General features: G+C 43.0%; 1 protein-coding gene across 22 annotated transcripts in view; it reads right to left on the reverse strand.

The window, feature by feature from the left end:
- Positions 1-250: 250 nt before the first annotated feature.
- The window catches only part of Elf2 (E74 like ETS transcription factor 2), a 91,066-nt gene continuing 72,930 nt past the window's right edge, over positions 251-18,386 (reverse strand). For 13 of the 22 annotated variants that reach the window (XM_076574044.1, XM_076574052.1, XM_076574054.1 and 10 more), the window contains 6 exons: positions 15,271-15,384; positions 13,355-13,492; positions 9,364-9,450; positions 4,581-4,773; positions 2,823-3,173; positions 251-1,954 (listed from right to left, as the gene is read on the reverse strand). In XM_076574044.1, coding sequence (XP_076430159.1) covers positions 1,330-1,954; positions 2,823-3,173; positions 4,581-4,773; positions 9,364-9,450; positions 13,355-13,492; positions 15,271-15,384 — 1,508 coding nt within the window. In that variant the 3' untranslated portion in view covers positions 251-1,329. Of the gene's footprint in view, positions 1,955-2,822; positions 3,174-4,580; positions 4,774-9,363; positions 9,451-13,354; positions 13,529-15,270; positions 15,385-18,386 lie in introns of all 22 variants that reach the window. The other 9 variants (XM_076574050.1, XM_076574049.1, XM_042279026.2 and 6 more) reach the window with 1 other exon arrangement.

Below are 18,386 nucleotides of genomic sequence, written 5' to 3' on the forward strand. Positions count from 1 at the left end.
CTATAAAGGAAATGGGGATGTGCGGAGAGCCACCAACCCTTAGTACAGTGGGTCAAACCAGAGCAGCATTTCTTCATGTAGTAAATCAGAAAACACCCACTGCTTAACTAAACCTTAGTACAATGGGACAGACGAGGGCAGCATTTCTTCATGTAGTACTTCAGAAGACACCCACTGCTTAACTGAAACGACACCCTGTACCGGCCTTAGAGCACTGTGAGAAATATCACCAGAGACCGAAACCACCAGATAAATTTCACTTCTATATTTCAGAAAACCTACTTGAATACACTTTGAAACAAGAGTACAACAAAATAGAATATACTTCAAATGTTGAATATACAAACTATTATAGTTCAAATCTGAACACTGGTACTTTCCCTCTTACACGCCAACTAAAACAGAAAAAAGAGAGGAGGAGGAGGAAAGAAGGAAGAGAATGAGAAAGGAAACCAAGAGCAGGTAGGAGCGCTACCTGACGAGTTCATGCGGAGCCTGGAGTTCAGAATGACAGGGTTGATACTGAGGTGTCTGCAGGACGCCAGGGCTGAACTGAACGACGACGCGGTATGTTACAGTGAAGGGCCAGAGCCAACAGTCAATTTCCTCACAATTAAGAAACCAACAGACTTAAACTACCATATAAAATGTTACATGTAAATTCTATAACAATACTGTGCTAGGTACAAGATTTTTAAAATTTTTTCCTTTAATAAAAAAGCTTTACACAAACAAGCCATTAGCTTATTTCAAGAAAGAAAACTGAAAATTAGTCTAAGGCCTTTGTTTTAAAACAGCTTAAGCTATATGATATATATATTCAAAAACGAAAAATAAAACAAGAAAACGCACTAGATCTCTTTGCTATCCTCTCCTGGAGCTTTTGGATCCACTCAGTTCATATTCTAGAACAGCTATCTTAGCAGAGTCTTCACATAGCACCAGTTAAGTGAGCACTGTGCCAACACAGTGAATTTGCTGGTATGCATATAAAACGCATCGAAAATTGCTCTATGTAACAATGACATCCCCATCCCAACCCGCCCCACTGAAAACTATGTAACCTCTTCCAGGTGTTAGTGTTCCAACTCTTAGTGTGACTTGATAGTGTAGTGGGCTGCTTGGTCCCTTTCAGTCTTGTCTTATGGAGGGTTCAGTTGTTCCTATTTTAAGAGGCAGTTTTCTGTCAGCATCTCAACGTGTAGTTCACTTCCCACTGAAACATGGGACAGGTAACTATTTCCAGTAAGTCGAATTGCTTTCGTCTATGCACAATTGTTCACAGTCCTCCTCCGCTTCTCTCCGTGACTCCCTTCCGACACTCACAGTTCATTTGTCACAGGCCACCAGTCCTTCGGTTTTCATAGTCACAGGAAGGGCAATGGCAGAGGGCGCGCTGACGACCACGACATGGGTTACTGTCTTATTCCCATCCGCGCCTTTTTCCTCCACCAGCTGCAAAGTTTTCACGTCATGCTCCTGCTTTTTGGCCACTGCTTCCGATTTCACCTCTGGCCCTTTTATGACCGCACTAATTACTCGAGGAGGAGTCTGGCCGGAAGCCTGTTGAGCAGGCACAGATAGTCTCATCACAGGAGTACCATGGGCTATGGAGACGGGGGTAAGTGCTCTCACGGCCAAGGGGGCTCCGACAATGTTAATGCTTCCCGACCCAGTCAGATTGGACTTGGTCTGCAGTTGACACTGTGCAAGCTGGGTGGCGGGGATGGTGATAATTTTGGCAGGCTGCATGGTGATCTTGTCTCCACTTTCAGCAGAGGCTGGCATCACGGTCGGGATTGTCTGAATGACTACTTTTGGAGAGGTGGCTGTCGTTGGGCTGGTGCTGGTTATTAACGGTGTGCCGGCATTGACGGACTGAACTGCCACAGTGGAAATCTTCTGACCCAGTGATGTCATCACCACGGGAACCTGCATCGCCACACGAACTGTCCTGGTGGATAAAAACCAAACAAGCTGGTTATGTTCAATACTAAATTAAAAATGAGTCTCACGTTTAAAAGTAAATACAAATCAAGCCAGGCGGTGGTGGCACACGCCTTTAATCCCAGCACTCGGGAGGCAGAGCCAGGCGGATCTCTATGAGTTCGAGGCCAGCCTGGGCTACCAAGTGAGCTCCAGGAAAGGCGCAAAGCTACACAGAGAAACCCTGTCTTGAAAAACAAACAAACAAAAAAAAAGTAAATACAAATCCAAAGGCTTAAAACCAGTGCTTCCAACTTTGACAACTTTGTAGTAAAGTTGAGGAAAAAATCTCCCAGCTCCCTACTGGGATTGGACCTGGCGTCTCCCGCATGCTAATCAAGTGGCCGACTACTAAGCTACAGCCCGCCCCAGCTTTTTGAGGCAAGGTCCTGCTGACTCACTGCTAGCTTAGAACTCACTCTGTAGCACAGGCAGGCCTTGAACTTGTGATTCTGCCTCGGCCTCACAGTACTTAGGACTACAGATGTGTTCTACTATGTATAGCTAAAAGCATATTTTAAAAATCCAACACTTAAAAAAATTTTTTTAATTTTATGTGCATTGATGTTTTGTCTACATTCATGTCTGTATGAGGGTGCTGGACCCCCTGGAACTGGAGTGACAGTTGTGAGCTGCCATGTGGGCGATGGGAAGCGAACCCAGGTCCTGGAAGAGCAACCAGTGCTCTTCCCACTGACCATGTCTCCAGCACTACGATGCATGTTTTCCAGTGTTCATCCAGCCTTGGCTAACAGAGATTAAACAAGCACAGTTCCTCTGTCCCAAGGAGCATCCAAACACTGCTGCACTGTGTCAGAGCTAACCGCCTCCCTCACCTGGGAGCTGCCGCGGCCACAGACGCTGTGGTGGGAGGAGACCTGGAGGAAGCGTCATGAGCAGGGGAGGTGATATTCACAACTCGCGCCACCCCCTTCTCGGCTCTGGAGCAGTTCAGAGAGGAGTTTTTCCCGCCGCCGCCGCGCACAGAAGTTGCCGCTTTCAGGAGACTCTCGGCAGACAGTGACACTCGTTCTAAGGACTTCTCATCAGCGGCTGCGGCCAGGTCTTCGGCGCAGGGCTCACTTTTGTCGTCATCGATGACTACTATGTTTTTGGGCATATCCTTGAACTGATAGACCAGCCTCTGCCCTTCAACCTTGGCAAGGATCCCCCTTTGGTAGTAGTATCTGCGAGAGGAAAAACAGTCGATCGTACGATCGCCATCACGGGAAAGCCGGCACTGACAGACATTCACTTCTGGAGATGAGCACTTCTAAGATTACAGAGCTGTGAGGAAAGGAAGTTGCTGTCGTGCCACAGGCCCAGATGGTTAATACTGACTGTCGATCTGACCAGGTCTACAAGTACTTAAGAACTAACTCGTGGTTACAGTGGGGCATGGATGACCCACTGAAAAGCAGAGGCAGGCTAAGTGCCCGCCTCCATCTGTGTCTGGCTGCGGAGGTGACACCAGTCCTCCCACGGTCAATGTCCCGCTCTTCCTGAGCTGCTCTGGTCACATCAATGACACGTGGCTGATGCAGCTCTGGAACCGTGATGTGGACAAAGGCACTGTGGCACCGAGGCCTGAAGGGGAGACTTGCTACTAAGAGGAAAGGGCTTCATCTCCAGCACCGCACCACACTACCTGTTTACACAGAGCAGGCTAGCTTCCAACTCTAGACTGATCCTCCTGCCTCCACCTCCCAAGTGAGGAGATCGCAGTCTTGTCTCTCTTTTGAAAAGCTTAGCCTAAAAACAGGACACTATTGATACTACAAGGAACTGTTATAAAGACAATCCGACTTTATTCGGAGTAATCACCTCAGCCATGTTTAGTAGAGATGCAATCTGTGGTATATGTGAACACTATCACAAAAAAAAAAAAAACAAAAACCATGATGTTGAGTGGCTCCTGCCTCAAGGTAGGAGAACTGATGCAAGTTCAAAGCCAGCCTGACTACATAAGCCCCAGGCCAGCCTGGGCTACATGGCAAGGCCTGTCTCAAAAAAATAAACGCAATAATGCATACAGTGGGATTTAATGGATTTCTCATACTGCTCAACACAACAAAAATTTTTCATTATCAAGATAAAGTCACTTACAACGTTTGCAGGAACTAAAAGAGAATTAACTTTGAAAAAAGCATTTCATTTAGGATTTCTTATAGGATCTCATTGTAGTCCAGGCTGGCTTCAAACTTACGATGTAAAGGAAAATGACTGAACTCCTTATCCTCCTGTCTTCAATTACCAAACAGTAGAGACTGCAAGGCAATGCCACTACATCCAGTCTGGGTTGGACGTTTTAAAAGACCTACAACGTAACAATTTCTATTCCAGAACCGTCCTAAATGCAGAATCCATTTTCAATAAATATGAGTTTTCCAATACTGAAATTCTGCATGTAGACCAAACTTTTCTTTCTTCCATCTATTTCCAAATCTAAGAAATTCTTCTAAATTGTTCACCAAAATTAGAAGTTACATTAAGGGATTTTTTTTAAGCTTTCCTTTAAACGACTTTAACAACTAACAGACAATCTAAACAGACATGTAAGCTCTATTTAAAAACCAGCCCATGTTCATTCTCACCTCAAAGCTCGTCCCATAGTTTCATAGTTCATATCTGGTTTGTTCTTATGCTTTCCCCAAAGCTTCGAGACAGCTTTTGAGTCCACAAGTTTGAATATGCCCTTTTCTCTCTGAGTCCATTTAATGTACCTGGGACAAGTATTTTTATCTTGAAGTAGATCTAAAAGAAACTCCCACAGATAGGTTGTGTTTCCTTTAAAAACAAAGCAAAAACAATGACAGGCATTAATTTAAAATCCATTAATATGATTAACTGTAAATAAAATATCCTGATTTACAATAAAAATCCTAAATATACTTACTTGCTGTTTCTTTTTGAGACAAGGTCTCATTATGCCGCCCAGCCAACCTGAAACTTGCTATGTAAACCAAGCTGACCTCGAACTAAGACCTCTGTGTAGCTAGAGGTTTCCTGCCTGGCCCACAGTCAGGCCAAATCTTTGTCACCCGCCAGTCCCACAGCCGCTCAGACCCAACCAAGTAAACACAGAGACTTATATTGCTTAAAAACTGTATGGCCGTGGCAGGCTTCTTGCTAACTGTTCTTACAGCTTAAATTAATCCATTTCCATAAATCTATACCTTGCCAGCGGCATCTTTTCATGTTGCTTGTCCTGGCAGCGGCTGGCAGTGACTCCTTCCACCTTCCTGTTCTTTCTTTTCTCCTCTCTGTTAGTCCCGCCTATACTTCCTGCCTAGCCACGGGCCAATCAGTGTTTTATTTATTGACCAACCAGAGCAACACATCTGCCATACAGAACATCCCACAGCACCTCTGCTTCCCAAATGCTGGGATTAAAGGCCTGCACTATGCCCAGACTATGTGTCTGTTCTTAAAAATGTATGCACTTCCACAAGGAAGATGATAGAGGCCCCAGATTCTATACTGTCATGTGTCCTGTATCCAAGGCTTCAGGCTCAGGAGAGGCAACAGCATAATGCTTAGTATAATACAATGCTGGACTGAACGAAACAGAGTCTAATTTCTTACTTAACTTATACAGGTTTGAACTCTGAATATAATCATCTGTACTTGTTCTATATTCTATCCCAAGTCCCTTCAAACTCATTAGAAGCACTAACCAGTGTTGCTGTTACTAGTGCTGAGGGAGGGTCTCGGAGCCCAGGCTGGCCTTGGACTACTGACCTCCCCTTCCCTGGGGCTGGGACAGCAAGCATGTGCCACAGAGACTGGCACATCAATCAGGACCTCTTTGTAAGAAATGCTTGTCTTTGATTAACCAGTAGGCCTTAACTGTAGGGTACTTGGCTACAGGCTGCCCCAACCTTCGAAGATCTCTTATGATCTCTGAACTGCTAGTAAACATAGACTGGACTACCATATAACTTACTGTATTTAACCACTTGTTTTAATATTTCCTATTTCTACACAGTGTACCCAGTACTGTGAATATAATAGATCACATCACTTCAGTATATGTAAACATGTCGGTTACAGGAGGAGGAGGATGGACCACTGAACTAGGCACATATTTATAAAATGTAACTCCAACATTTGTCATGGATCACACTGTCAGCAACATCAAAAATGAGGGAATACTAAAATATCTCTGCAAAACAAAATGTCTACACTTGAGGCTGGAGAGATGGCTCAGTGATTACAAGCTCATTCTGTTTCCAGAGGACCAAAGTTGGGATCCTAGCACCCTTATCAGACAGCTCAGAACTACCTACAAACTCCAGCTCTGAGACTCTGATGCCTCTGGCCTCCAGGGTACCCGCACTAACATGCACAGACCTACAGACATTACACACATGAATAGAAAATAAAAATAGCATCTTGCTATGGATGACTGATTGATAAATAAAGTGCTGATTGGCCAGTAGCCAGGGAGGAAGTATAGGCGGGACGAGCAGAGAGGAGAATTCTGGGAAGTGGAAGGCTGAGGCAGAGAGACGCTGCCAGCCACCATGATGAGAAGCAGATGTTAAGATACCAGTAAGCCACGAGCCCCTTGGCAACTTACGGATTAATAGAAATGGGTTAATTTAAGCTATAAGAACAGTTAGCAAGAAGCCTGCCACGGCCATACAGTTTGTAAGTGATATAAGTCTCTGTGTGTTTACTTGGGGGGCGCTAATGGGAGAGACTTGTCCTGACTGCCGGCAGACTGGACACAGGAAAACTTCAGCTACAGCATCTACACATATCTACCAACCCAAGGAGAGAAGATTGGATCTCTGCCTTGAGGAATTGACAATTTGGGGACGGGAGTAGAAGACAAGATAGACAACGACGCATTGTTAGCGGGGAAACAATGTAAGACGGCTCACAAGGCAATGGTAACCAGAGGTCTCCAAGGAATCACAGGAAACAGTGATTAACATTTCAGGAATGGTAAGTCATGGAAGACAGTTAAAACATGCATAAAAGGGGGATCTAGCAAGTACAATAAATAACTTAATCCCAAAAGGAAGAAAAGGACTTTTATTGTTGTTCTTCGAGACAGGGGTTCTCTGTGTAGCTTTGAGCCTTTTCTGGAACTCACTCTGTAGCCCAGGCAGGCCTCAAACTCACAGAGATCTGCCTGGCTCTGCCTCCCGAGTGCTGAGATTAAAGGCGTGCGCCATCACCGCCTGGCTAGGATTTTATTTATCCATTTCCCTTGGAAAGGGGGAGAGAACCAGCACTTTGCAGTCTGTTCTCCTCCTGCTTCCTGCAGAACCTCTAGGAGCAGGGGTCCTCAGCCGATGAAAGAAGACTGAGAAGACAACATTACACTTGCTCCTCCTATCCAGTCCAGGACGCCTCTCCTAACGATCCCTCACTATATCCTGGAATGCAGACCTTCAGGAGAGGCTTCCAAACCAAACCTAACCCCTGCAGCCCCATCTTCAACGCAAACACTGGCACTTCATTTCCACTCAGAACTCCCTTCAAAGTCAACAAACTCGTTAACCGCTCACAGCTGATCACAGTATGCATCCCTTGGCCAAAAAAGGCCAGCCTCCTCAGCACCACCTCATCATCTCTGAAGCAGCACTGCATCCCCATCAGAACCTAGCAGCCCCTGACCCATGCACATCATTCAACCACATCAAACATGCAGCTGGGCCACTCTTTTACAAGCAGGGGGTTATTAGATCCTATGACTGGACCAGGAAAAGTGAGCAGAGATTTAACAAGAATTTAAATTATTCTGTTTGTTAAATTAAGTAGACTCATTAACATCTGTAAGGTTATCTTTACTCTGTCCAAGTTCCCATTCCCAACTTAGTAATTTTAAGGAAAGCAGAATTCAGACATGGAAGCTTTCACAGGACTACTGCCTATGACAGATACTTTATCTTGAGTTTGCAGAACAATGGCTAGAGTTTGAACACAGCTTTAACTGTAACTTTAACCATATCATAACATCTGCTTCAAGTTTAGACTAAATTTTAAGTGCAAGTGACGAGGAGTTGAGGATGTGGCTCAGAAACAGATCGCCTGCTTAGTGTGTGCAAGGCCTTCAGTTACAGCACCACCACAAAGCAAACACACCAGAAATAATTGCCATTTACAGTTTGACTTTCCATTTACTGGTTACAGATTTACTGTGACAGTGTAACTTTAATGTTTGCAATATTGCAATCTGGGGGGAAGGTCTAATGGAAACCTAAACTGACCTCAAGCTCTCTAGGTAGTCAAGGATGACCCTGAATCTTTGATCCTCTTGTTGGGGTTACAGGTGTGCACTACTGTGCTACTACTTCATGCTGGAGAACGTGTCTACTAGGTGTCTGCTAGGCAAGTCTTCCTAACGGCTGCGATACATCACTTAGCTTCTCAGTGTACATTGAAAAACAAAAACCTAACCCACTGGAAATGCAGATGACCAGGGGCAGACAAGGAAGTGAACGTCAGAAACCTGTCCCAAACTAAGAAGAGATCAATGAAACTGGAGTTTGTTCTTTCCTCCTCTTGGATATAACTAATACCCAATTTCCCTGTGGAGTTATTAGGCACAGTTTTCACTAGACTTACATAGTAAACCTATTAAAAATAGGACAAATTTAAACATATTAATAAAAGATTTAAGATTATCAATCTAAAGACATTGACTTATTAACCAGATATAATTTTGTTTATGGGATCTTCAAACACACCAAATAAGAAATCAGAAGGTCTGAAGAGATGGTTGAATGGTTAAGAACTCTGACTGCTTTTGGAGAAGACCTGTGTTCAGTTCCCAGCACCCATAACTGCTTGTAACTCCAACTCCAGGAGATCTTTAAAAAAAAGAGAGAGAATTGGGTGTGGTGATGCACACCTTTAATTGCAGCACTCAGGAGGCAGAGCCAGGTAATCTCTGAGTTCCAGACAGCCAGGGCTACAACAGAGAAACCCTGTCTTGAAACAAAGAAAAGAAGTATGTATCAGAAGGCCACAGGTAGCTTAAATGTCAGAGCTTGTTGCCAAGACTGATGACCTAAGCTCAGTCACTAGGAGCACCCAGTACAGAGCTGCTGGCTCACAGATTGTCACCCGACTCTTCTCTTCAAGTGGCTCAACATGAGGATAAGTGCTGATAGGAACGTCCCCTAAACAATGGTCCCTAGAAACAATGTGGTTGGCACTGTCCTGTGGACACTGCCACTATCCATCTCTTTGAGACATAGCTATTTTGATAAGTTCCCCATAATGCTGACCCACACCTGATTAAGAAATACTGAGAGATGGGACTCCTATATGTACATCTACTAAAAATAATCCTTCTTACAACTGCAAAAAATGTCATCAAAACCAATCTTATTCCCCAAATGACCCTCCACAAATTACCTTTTCCTTCTCTGGCTTTCTTCTTGATTCCTAACTCAGGAGACCCATTGGAAACTGGTGACTGCTGGGTCTTTGGTTTGCGGCCAACTGGAAAAATAAGACAATGAAACCATAAACTAAAACAGAAATAATTACCAGACTCTATAAAAACACATTCCTCACTAAACTAGACACTAATGTGCAGATTAAAACAGTCACTGCCAAGGAGGGGTGGCACACACTTACGAAAAGCTGAGAAGAAAGACTCTGAAATCAGCCTGGGTCACAGAGTGAGTTTAAAGGCCAGCCTACTCAGTGTAGCTCAGTGGTAGAGCACTTGCCCAACAAGCATGAAGCCCTGGGTTCAATCCCTAGCACATTCCTCTCACTCAAGAAGACTTGTGTGGGGCTGGAGAGATGGCTCAGAGGTTAAGAGCACTGACTGCTCTTCCAGAGGTCCTGAGTTCAATCCCCAGCAACCACATGGTGGCTCACAACCATCTGTAATGAGATCTGGTGCCCTCTTCTGGCCTGCAGTCATACATGCTGTATACATAATAAATAAATCTTAAAAAAGACTTGTGTGTATGAAAGCTACTTGTAAATAGAGCATTAAACACTCCTGCAATTTTAAGTAAAGCAGTGAGTAGAAACTTGACTGTACAAAGTCAGTAACTTCTCTAACTTCAATTATATGGTCAGAGACAGCCTCAATCGGCTACTTTTTTAGACTGCAGTCCTAGAGCTCACTATGTAGACCAGGCTGGCTTTGAGCTTAGAGATACTACTTACTGCCTCTGCCTCCGAGGCCTGGGACCAAAGGGGTGCACCACCACACCCAGCTGTTAGAAAGTTATTCAGTATGGTTGGTTGGTTGATTTGTAGTATATTTATTTATACTCTTTAAGAGCTTCATACATGCATAGAAAGTATACTTTGATCACACTCTCCCTCGCTTCATGCAGTTAGAAACAATTTCACCTACTCACTGCAGAGGAGCTGATCATGGGAAGCCCCCGAGCTCAAACAAACACAACATTAACACCATTTATATCGTGAGCCAGACAGTTCACCAAACATTTAAGCTGAAGTGTTAAAATTTCCCCGTCAACTTGCAGATACACTGTAAATGTTGAAAAAAAGCAAACAACACACTCTTCCAAGTGATTATGTCCAATGAATGCATGTACCATTCACGTCTGTCCTTATTTCTGCCAGAAAGCAAAGACAGACAGACGAGCAAGGGCTCAACGTCAACACACTAAGGGCACATGGGAAATGAGTTCCACTGGGTCCTCGGGAAAAGTAAGGTTAGGGTGCTGGCAAGGTGGCTTGGCCAGTCCATGGAGCCCAACAACCTGAGCCCAATCCCCAGAATTCACATAAAGGTGAAAGGAGGACCAAAGCAGTTTCCTCTAAGTTCTGTATATGCACCCCGGCACACACACATCACACACAATAAAATACTTTAAAAAACCTACAAAGACTGTGTATTCAAATGCACATAGTAACAAAAACACACAGATAATGGCCTTCTGACTGTCTCGCAGACAGCAATAAACACAGAATTGTGTGTATGTTTAATGTCTGATTAGTATATATGCACTGCACAGGGTAATGGGTTTCATTATCACATTCTCATACATACAGTATATACTGATCCACACTACTCTTTCGGGCCTCCTGCCAGGCCAGGTCCATGTCCTTTCCCCAAATTGTCCCCCTTCTATTTCCATGATCCAGCCTGGCCTAAAACTGATTATCCTCCTGCCTGAGATTATAAGTATATGTCACCTCACACTGTTTTATCACATTTTGTTTTCTTCAGTCTTGGTTCCCTAAGAGAAGACAATGTTTGTTTCCCTAAGTCTAGTTAATTTTGCTTGCTCCACTCATTTTTCTGCAAACAAGATTCCCCTCTTTTACATGGCTAAATATTCTGGTGAGTGTGTATAAATCTCATTTGCACATACATGTATACACACATATACACACACTGTGGTAGTGTGAATGCAATTGGCCCCCATAAGCTCAAAGGTGTGGCTTTGTTGGAGGAAGTGTGTCACCATGGGGGCAAGATTTTAAGGTTTCCTATGTAAAGATTCCACCCAGTGTCTGAGATTACTTCTCGTTGCCTTCTGATCAAGATGTAGCCAGCACCACGTCGGCCTGCATGCCGCCCCGCTGATAATGGACTAAGTGGAAGCTGCCACCTCAGTGAATGTTTTCCTTTAGAAGAGTTGCTGTGGTCGGTGTCTCTTCGCTGTTGTGGGACGGAATTCTTTGTTTAACTATGTGAAGATGCGTTGCTTGTGTTCATGCTGTACTTGTTTAACCACATAAAGACCTTGCCTGCCTAAGGCACCTGATTGGCATAATAAAAAGCTGAATGGCCAATAGCTAGACAGAGGACAGGTAGGCAGGGCTGTTGAGCAAAGAAAAAGGGGGATGAAGTTGGTTGGTAGGGAGGCAGGGAGGATCTGGAAGTCATTTCAGGAGGGGGGAAAATCAAAATATATTATATGAAAAAAATTTAATAAAAAAGAAAAAATTACCTGCTGTGGGATGGTCTGTATGTCAAATTACTCTGATTGTTCAATAAATAAGACACTGATTGGCCCGTGGCTATACTTCCTAGTATAGGTGGGACTAACAGAGAGGAGAAAAGAAAGAACAGGAAGGCGGAAGGAGTCACTGCCAGCCGCCGCCATGACAAGCAGCACGTGAAGATGCCGGTAAGCCACGAGCCACGTGACAAGGTATAGATTTATGGAAATGGGTTAATTTAAGATATAAAAACAGTTAGCAAGAAGCCTGCCACGGCCATACAGTTTGTAAGCAATATAAGTCTCTGTGTTTACTTGGTTGGGTCTGAGTGGCTGTGGGACTGGCGGATGACAGAGATTTGTCCTGACTGTGGGCAAGCAGAAAAACTCTAGCTACAATTACCCACCAGCATGTCACACCATGGCTGGCTTGGTTTATGCTGTCCACAAAAGGAAGAAAACATACTATGTGTGTTACTTGGTAGTTCTGGGGTGTGTGTGAGTGTGTGAGTGTGTGTGTGTGTGTGTGTGAGTGTGTGTGTGTGTGTGTGTGTGTGTGTGTGTGTGTGTGTGTGTGTGTAATCATCTCAATACTGGGGAGGCCAAGGCAGGAGAATGATAAATTCAGAGATAGCCTGAACTATATATAAATAAGACCTAACCCAAAAAATAATTCAAAAATCTAAAAAGCAAGTTTGAATGTAACAAGCAAGTTCCTCTAAAGAGTTTACAGCCAGGAAGAGAGACAACTGAGGGACTTTGGTTCTTTTGGGGACCCAGCACCTGCACCTTTAGAGCTTAAATGCAAACATCTTTTGAGGGTGTGTGTGGCAAGCAGTACCGGGGTTGGAACAGGCCAGGCAAGTGCCCTATCATCATGATATATATCAGCAACCGGGGGAATTGTTTTTATTTTAAATAAATACTAGACTGAATTGCCCACTGGCCTTCAATACTAGATCCTCCTGCTTCAGGCAGTATCACCAGGCCTGACTATAAACGTCTTTAAACAATATGAATATTAAAGCCCAGTCTCTTTTATTTTTTTTCAAGGCAGGGTTTCTCTGTGAAGCAGTCCTGGCTGTCCTGGAACTCAGAGACCTGGGTTTAAAGGCATGCACCAATGCTTGGCTTTAAAGCCCAATCGTTTTTTTACCTTGTGTCATTTTTGTGTTAAGAAATTTTTTATTCATTTTACATACCAACTGCAGATCCCCCTCTCCTCCCTAAAGCACAGTCTTTACATTTCAATTTGCTGTATTTCTGAGTCTAGTTAAGATAACATCAATCCGCCATGCAGTAGTACTCAGTACTAATCCCAATACTCAGGATGCAGAGGCAGGCTTATTTCTGTGAGTTCTAGGATAACCAGGGCTACACAGAGAAACCCTGCCTCAAAAAATAAAACAAAACAAAATAAAAGATAAGATGGGAAAGACTTCTCATATTTGATCAGTATCCCCGACCTTTTTTCTTTCTCATTGGTTCGTGGCTGTCTGGTGAGGTGGGAATAGGCGAGGCGTCCATTGGTTCAGACTCTTCCGTTGACACCTCCACTACAGTCTCCGTAATGACATCTGGACGCATGGCTGCGTGGATAAACTCTGGAGTTGACAGACAAGGAGGGACAAACACTTCCACTATAAAAAAAAGTTGAAAAATTACAATATCCCACCCCTGTTATAGTTTCTTATGTGGACAGGCCAATATTTAGAAGAGGCGAGGTTTACAGAATTATCCAAAGCAAGATAAGAACTTGTGCCTGAAGAAGTCAAGTTACAGCATATCCAAAACTATCTAAAATAAAGGACAATCATTTTGACAGTTAGGAAGGCAACCTCTTTTCCACACTTTGAGGTCCTTTTTTAAGAAGGTTTTATTTTTACTTTTTGTGTGTGGAGGATTTACCGACATGTTTATACACTTGTGTGCCTATTGCCTCCAGAAGCCAGAAGAGGGCATCAGCTCCTCTAGAATTGGAGCTACCATGTGGTGTGGAAACCAAACCCAGGTCCTCTGCAAGAGCACACAGTGTTCTTAACTCCTGAGCCATCTCTCCACAACTCCCTTGAAACTTCTAGGTTAATTATAGCAACATTTTACATGATTTTGACAGAGAAAATTAAAAAATAATGGTCCTTTAATAATTATTTTCATTGCACATATCTATCATCCATTAACTGGGAAATACAAGGACATGATACAAAATTTAAAAATTTATAAGTTCAGTACAAAATACAAATTTTTTTCATTTTAAAATATGAGAAAGGGACTAACTTCATTTGAGGACAATAAATATCATTTTAAGTCACTAAAATAGTACATAGATTGCTATCAATACATACATACAATAGATTACACACAATAATGTTGCTTCAGCGTCCCTAACACATGCTTGAGTAACCAGGATAACACATTTCTATTTCAAATTAGTAGATCCAGATACTGTATCCTAACATGGATCAATATGCGACCCAATAATGCCACAGCTTATTTCTCATGTCCTTGAAGAATGCATTGGATCCTAATGCAATTAAAAAGATGGTTGCAGGAAAAATGAAAAACGGCTCGGTGTTTAAGAGCACCGATACCCTTTCAGGGCCGGAATACAATTCCCAGCAACCACAGGGCAGCTCACAACCATCTGTAACTCCAGTCCCAGGGGATCTGACCCCCTCTTCTGACACCCATGGGTATCAGGCATGCATGCACACAGTGCAGAAATGCATGCAGGCAAACACCCACACATACAAAATAACCTTTTAAAGATGGCTGCTGTTAGCAACTAACTGTACTTCCTGTACAGTGAGTTAAAATCAAGACAAAATCAAATAAGTACACCACCACTATTAAAATCAATCTGCAAGGAAAAAAAGAACCTTATTTCACAAGCTGAAAAGAATATGAAATAAATTCCTTTCCCTCTCCCATGGCCAGTTCCATGTAGTTAGTTACTGCCTATTGATGAGTGAGTCAAGGATTGAAAGGCTACAGGAAGCAAATAGTCCAACTTGTCCTGCTCTTAGGGACTACAACTACCTACAATTTACTCAGAATCAAGAAAATAAACATGACAACATATACAGCTGCTTAGTAAAAATTTGTGGGCATTTTCTGCATTACTTATTAGAACATTAAGCACAGTATTTAAGATTTTAAAGCCTTCGCTGGGCAGTGGTGGTGTACACCTTTAATCCCAGCACCCAGGAGGCAGAGTCAGGTGTATCTCTGTGAGTTCAATCAAGAGAGGCACCAAAGCTACACAGAGAAACCCTGTCTCGAAAAACCAAAATTCTAGAGCCTTCCCCATCAATCACTGATATCAGTCTTCATTCTAATGGAAACAATGTATCGTTTAGTATAAACTGGACAGATCACATACCAGGACTTCTGGAATCCCTCAAGCAGGTAGGAGATTCCATATGAAGCAGGGCTTCAGCAGCTTCAATTGTCTTGTCTGTACAGTGTGCATTACTGCCATGAACAGACGCTTCCACTGTGGAAAACAGACACAAACAACTTAATATCATTACTGAGTATCACAATCCTACACAAGCCAAGGGGTACTCATTAACTACTTACTAAGTAAGAAAGAATACCAAAGCTAACGTCTACGCTGTGTAAAGTGAGTGTTGATTTTAAAAGCAACCAATAAGCCAGGTAAAAGTGTCACATTCTCCTAATCCGGTACTTGGAGGGTTCCGGCGGGGAATGGGGTTTGAGGCTACCCTGGGCTATATATAGGCAGTCCCTATCTCAAAACCAAAAACCCAGTGAAGCTAATTAGAAATTACTGAGAAGTTCCTGGATCTTAACCAAAAGAAAACAAAGAAAGAACCTTGAAATATGAAATTTGCATCCATTTTAGACCACAATCACCTGGGAGAATGGTCCACAGGGGCTGGGGAGCAGGGAGAGAACCACCACCCTGTAGGTCAATTATGTCATCCCACGCGCTGTCTCTAAGCTGGGGTAATATGATTGCCAACAGAAACCAGTTAGAAGCACTTCTGTTCTAAGCAGCCTAATGAATTGCCTCAATTTTTATATCGTCTCCTGTGAGGGGACAATCGCCAGGCAAGCCATTAATTTCACTGTCACGACACTTCCTAACTTTGTTCACAGTAACACTGTTCTTTTCAGAGTGTCAGTGGGCTTCGCTGGGTTTTCCCTAAGAAATGCACGTGTGTGGGTGGATGGATAGAGACAGATGATCTTACCCGGAAGCCGGTCCAATTCAACTGCTCTTCCTATCTCTCTTACATGTCTTTCATGCTCTCTATCAAATGACTGGTGAAACAATGAGGTACTCAGACAGAGGTTTGCACTTGCAGGTCTAACAGCAGGGTTCTTAGACTCTGCCACTAAGGCAATCCACTTACTCTCCAATGCCTAAGTTTCCGCTTTGACAGAGCAGGACAATTTCCACAAATAGCTGTGGAAACCACATACAGTGCCTGGCATGAAATGGGAATTCCGTATGATGACCTCTCATTGCTATAAAAGGGTAAGCTTTGCATTCACAACTGGTTTTGTTTCGTTTTCAAATGTTGAGGATCAAACCCAGCACCTCCCACATTGCTAGACAAGTGCTCCACCTCTAAGCGGTATATCTAGCCCCAGATTTTCCATAACACGTGCATTTCTTTTATGTATCAAGTTAAAAACAATCCCATGATCTTACAGGAGAATTGTCAAGAATTCATTATCTTAGTTGTACATTTATTTCACACTCTGACTTATTTATATACTGAATAATTTATGTGATTAGAGGTTTTGAAACATAAATAATAAATTTTAATCTGACTGTTTTTCTGAAGATGTTCTCCTAAGGAGCTGCTGTGACTGTTCCTAGTTTCATAAAGCCATGCCAAATTCACAAGTCCAGACACGAATCTTCTAAAGCCTGTCTCAAGAAACTTGAATCGTAAAAAGAAAATTTTTTAGAGCCTCCAAATTCACCAAATGCTAAAACCTCAGCCTTTAAAAAGGAAGTCATTTGGGGAGCACTTGTTTTAAAACTCCAGGCCTCTTTTAGCACCTGTTCCACACCGTCCACACGCTCAAGCTAGGTACTCGGGTCTCTCCAGCTGCTCTTTCCATTTATGGACATCTGCTCCCAGCTAAATGGACTGGGAGAGGCAGCCAAACCTCTAAGTAAGTCTATCTTTAGGTGACCCTGCTTACTCTTATCTGCAGCTTCTGGGAGGCAAAGGGCTCACTCCGCTACTAGCCCAGCTTTAAAAACTTGGTATAGAAGACACGGCCAATCTTGAGGGTGTTCTTCACAGGGCCTCCTCTAAGACTCACAGACACCAACAACCCCCAGGAAGCGAACTCTCAGGGTTAAACATCAACCTGGGAGCCATCCTCTCTCTGTAAAGCAGGACTGGTGCTGTAATTTAGCTGGTGTCTTAAGAGCTATTAATAAACTATCCTGGGTAAGCTAATTCCTTATGTAATATTACGGAGATATACTCTACAAACTGCATGGTACTACAATTATAGCTTCAAGTATTTAATAATCAGAGGGCAATAAAACTACAGATTTTAAAATATTTAAGTTATAAATAACAACTACAAAAATACTTGCCTAACAGTTGTATATTGTGTGCCCTAAATTCTTAGGTAGCTTGGGGTGCATTTTCAAAATCATTAATTCATGTTAAGTTCATGTTACTACAAATGAATCTCGATTCTGTTCTGTTCTGGTTTGTTTCTTGAGATGGAGTGTCATGTAGCTTAGGCTGGCCTGGAACTCTAGATATGGCAGAAATCTTGAACCCCCAATCCTCTCGCTTTTGCTCCCTAAGTGCTGAGATTACAAGGGTGTACTACCACACCCAATTCCAATTAGGTTTTTAAAGTGTATTTTCTTGTTTCTACTTCTGACCCCAAATTTCTCTTCCCCCTAAAATTTAACAAATTATAACCCAAAAATATTTGACTAGTACTTTAAATAGCCCTAATTTATAAGTGCAGCCAGGCTGTATCACCTGACTGTTTCTCAGGTGCTGAGTGCTGGGCTACAATCTGAGTTCTGTGTCTGAACAGAGCCTCTGCCTCCTGAAACTTCATGTTCAGAGTGCCGTCAAAACCCAAATACAAATGTAAAACAATCTCATAGCTCTGTAACTGAACGGCCTCTAAAGAGAGTGGAGTAGAGCACTTTCTACTTTAGGAGCTTACCATGTTCATCTGCAGCTCCATGCTAATAAAACCTAAAAGCCTGGTGTCGGATGAGAAGTTCCAGAATATTTACCCATTCTATAAAGGGAGGAGTATCTAGACTTTGTTGACCTAAGTCAACAGGTGACTTTCTAAAATAATCTTTCATAGCAGAAATTTAATATCTCTAGAATTCTGTACTTTTAAAAACTTAATGCTGTTTTCTTCAGCTCAATAATTAAAAAATTAAAACTGCAGCCAGGCGGTGGTGGAGTGTGCCTTTAATCCCAGCACTCGGGAGGCAGAGCCAGACGGATCTTTGTGAGTTCA

The sequence above is a fragment of the Peromyscus maniculatus genome, chromosome 6 (assembly GCF_049852395.1).
Source record: "Peromyscus maniculatus bairdii isolate BWxNUB_F1_BW_parent chromosome 6, HU_Pman_BW_mat_3.1, whole genome shotgun sequence".
Taxonomy (NCBI): domain Eukaryota; kingdom Metazoa; phylum Chordata; class Mammalia; order Rodentia; family Cricetidae; genus Peromyscus; species Peromyscus maniculatus.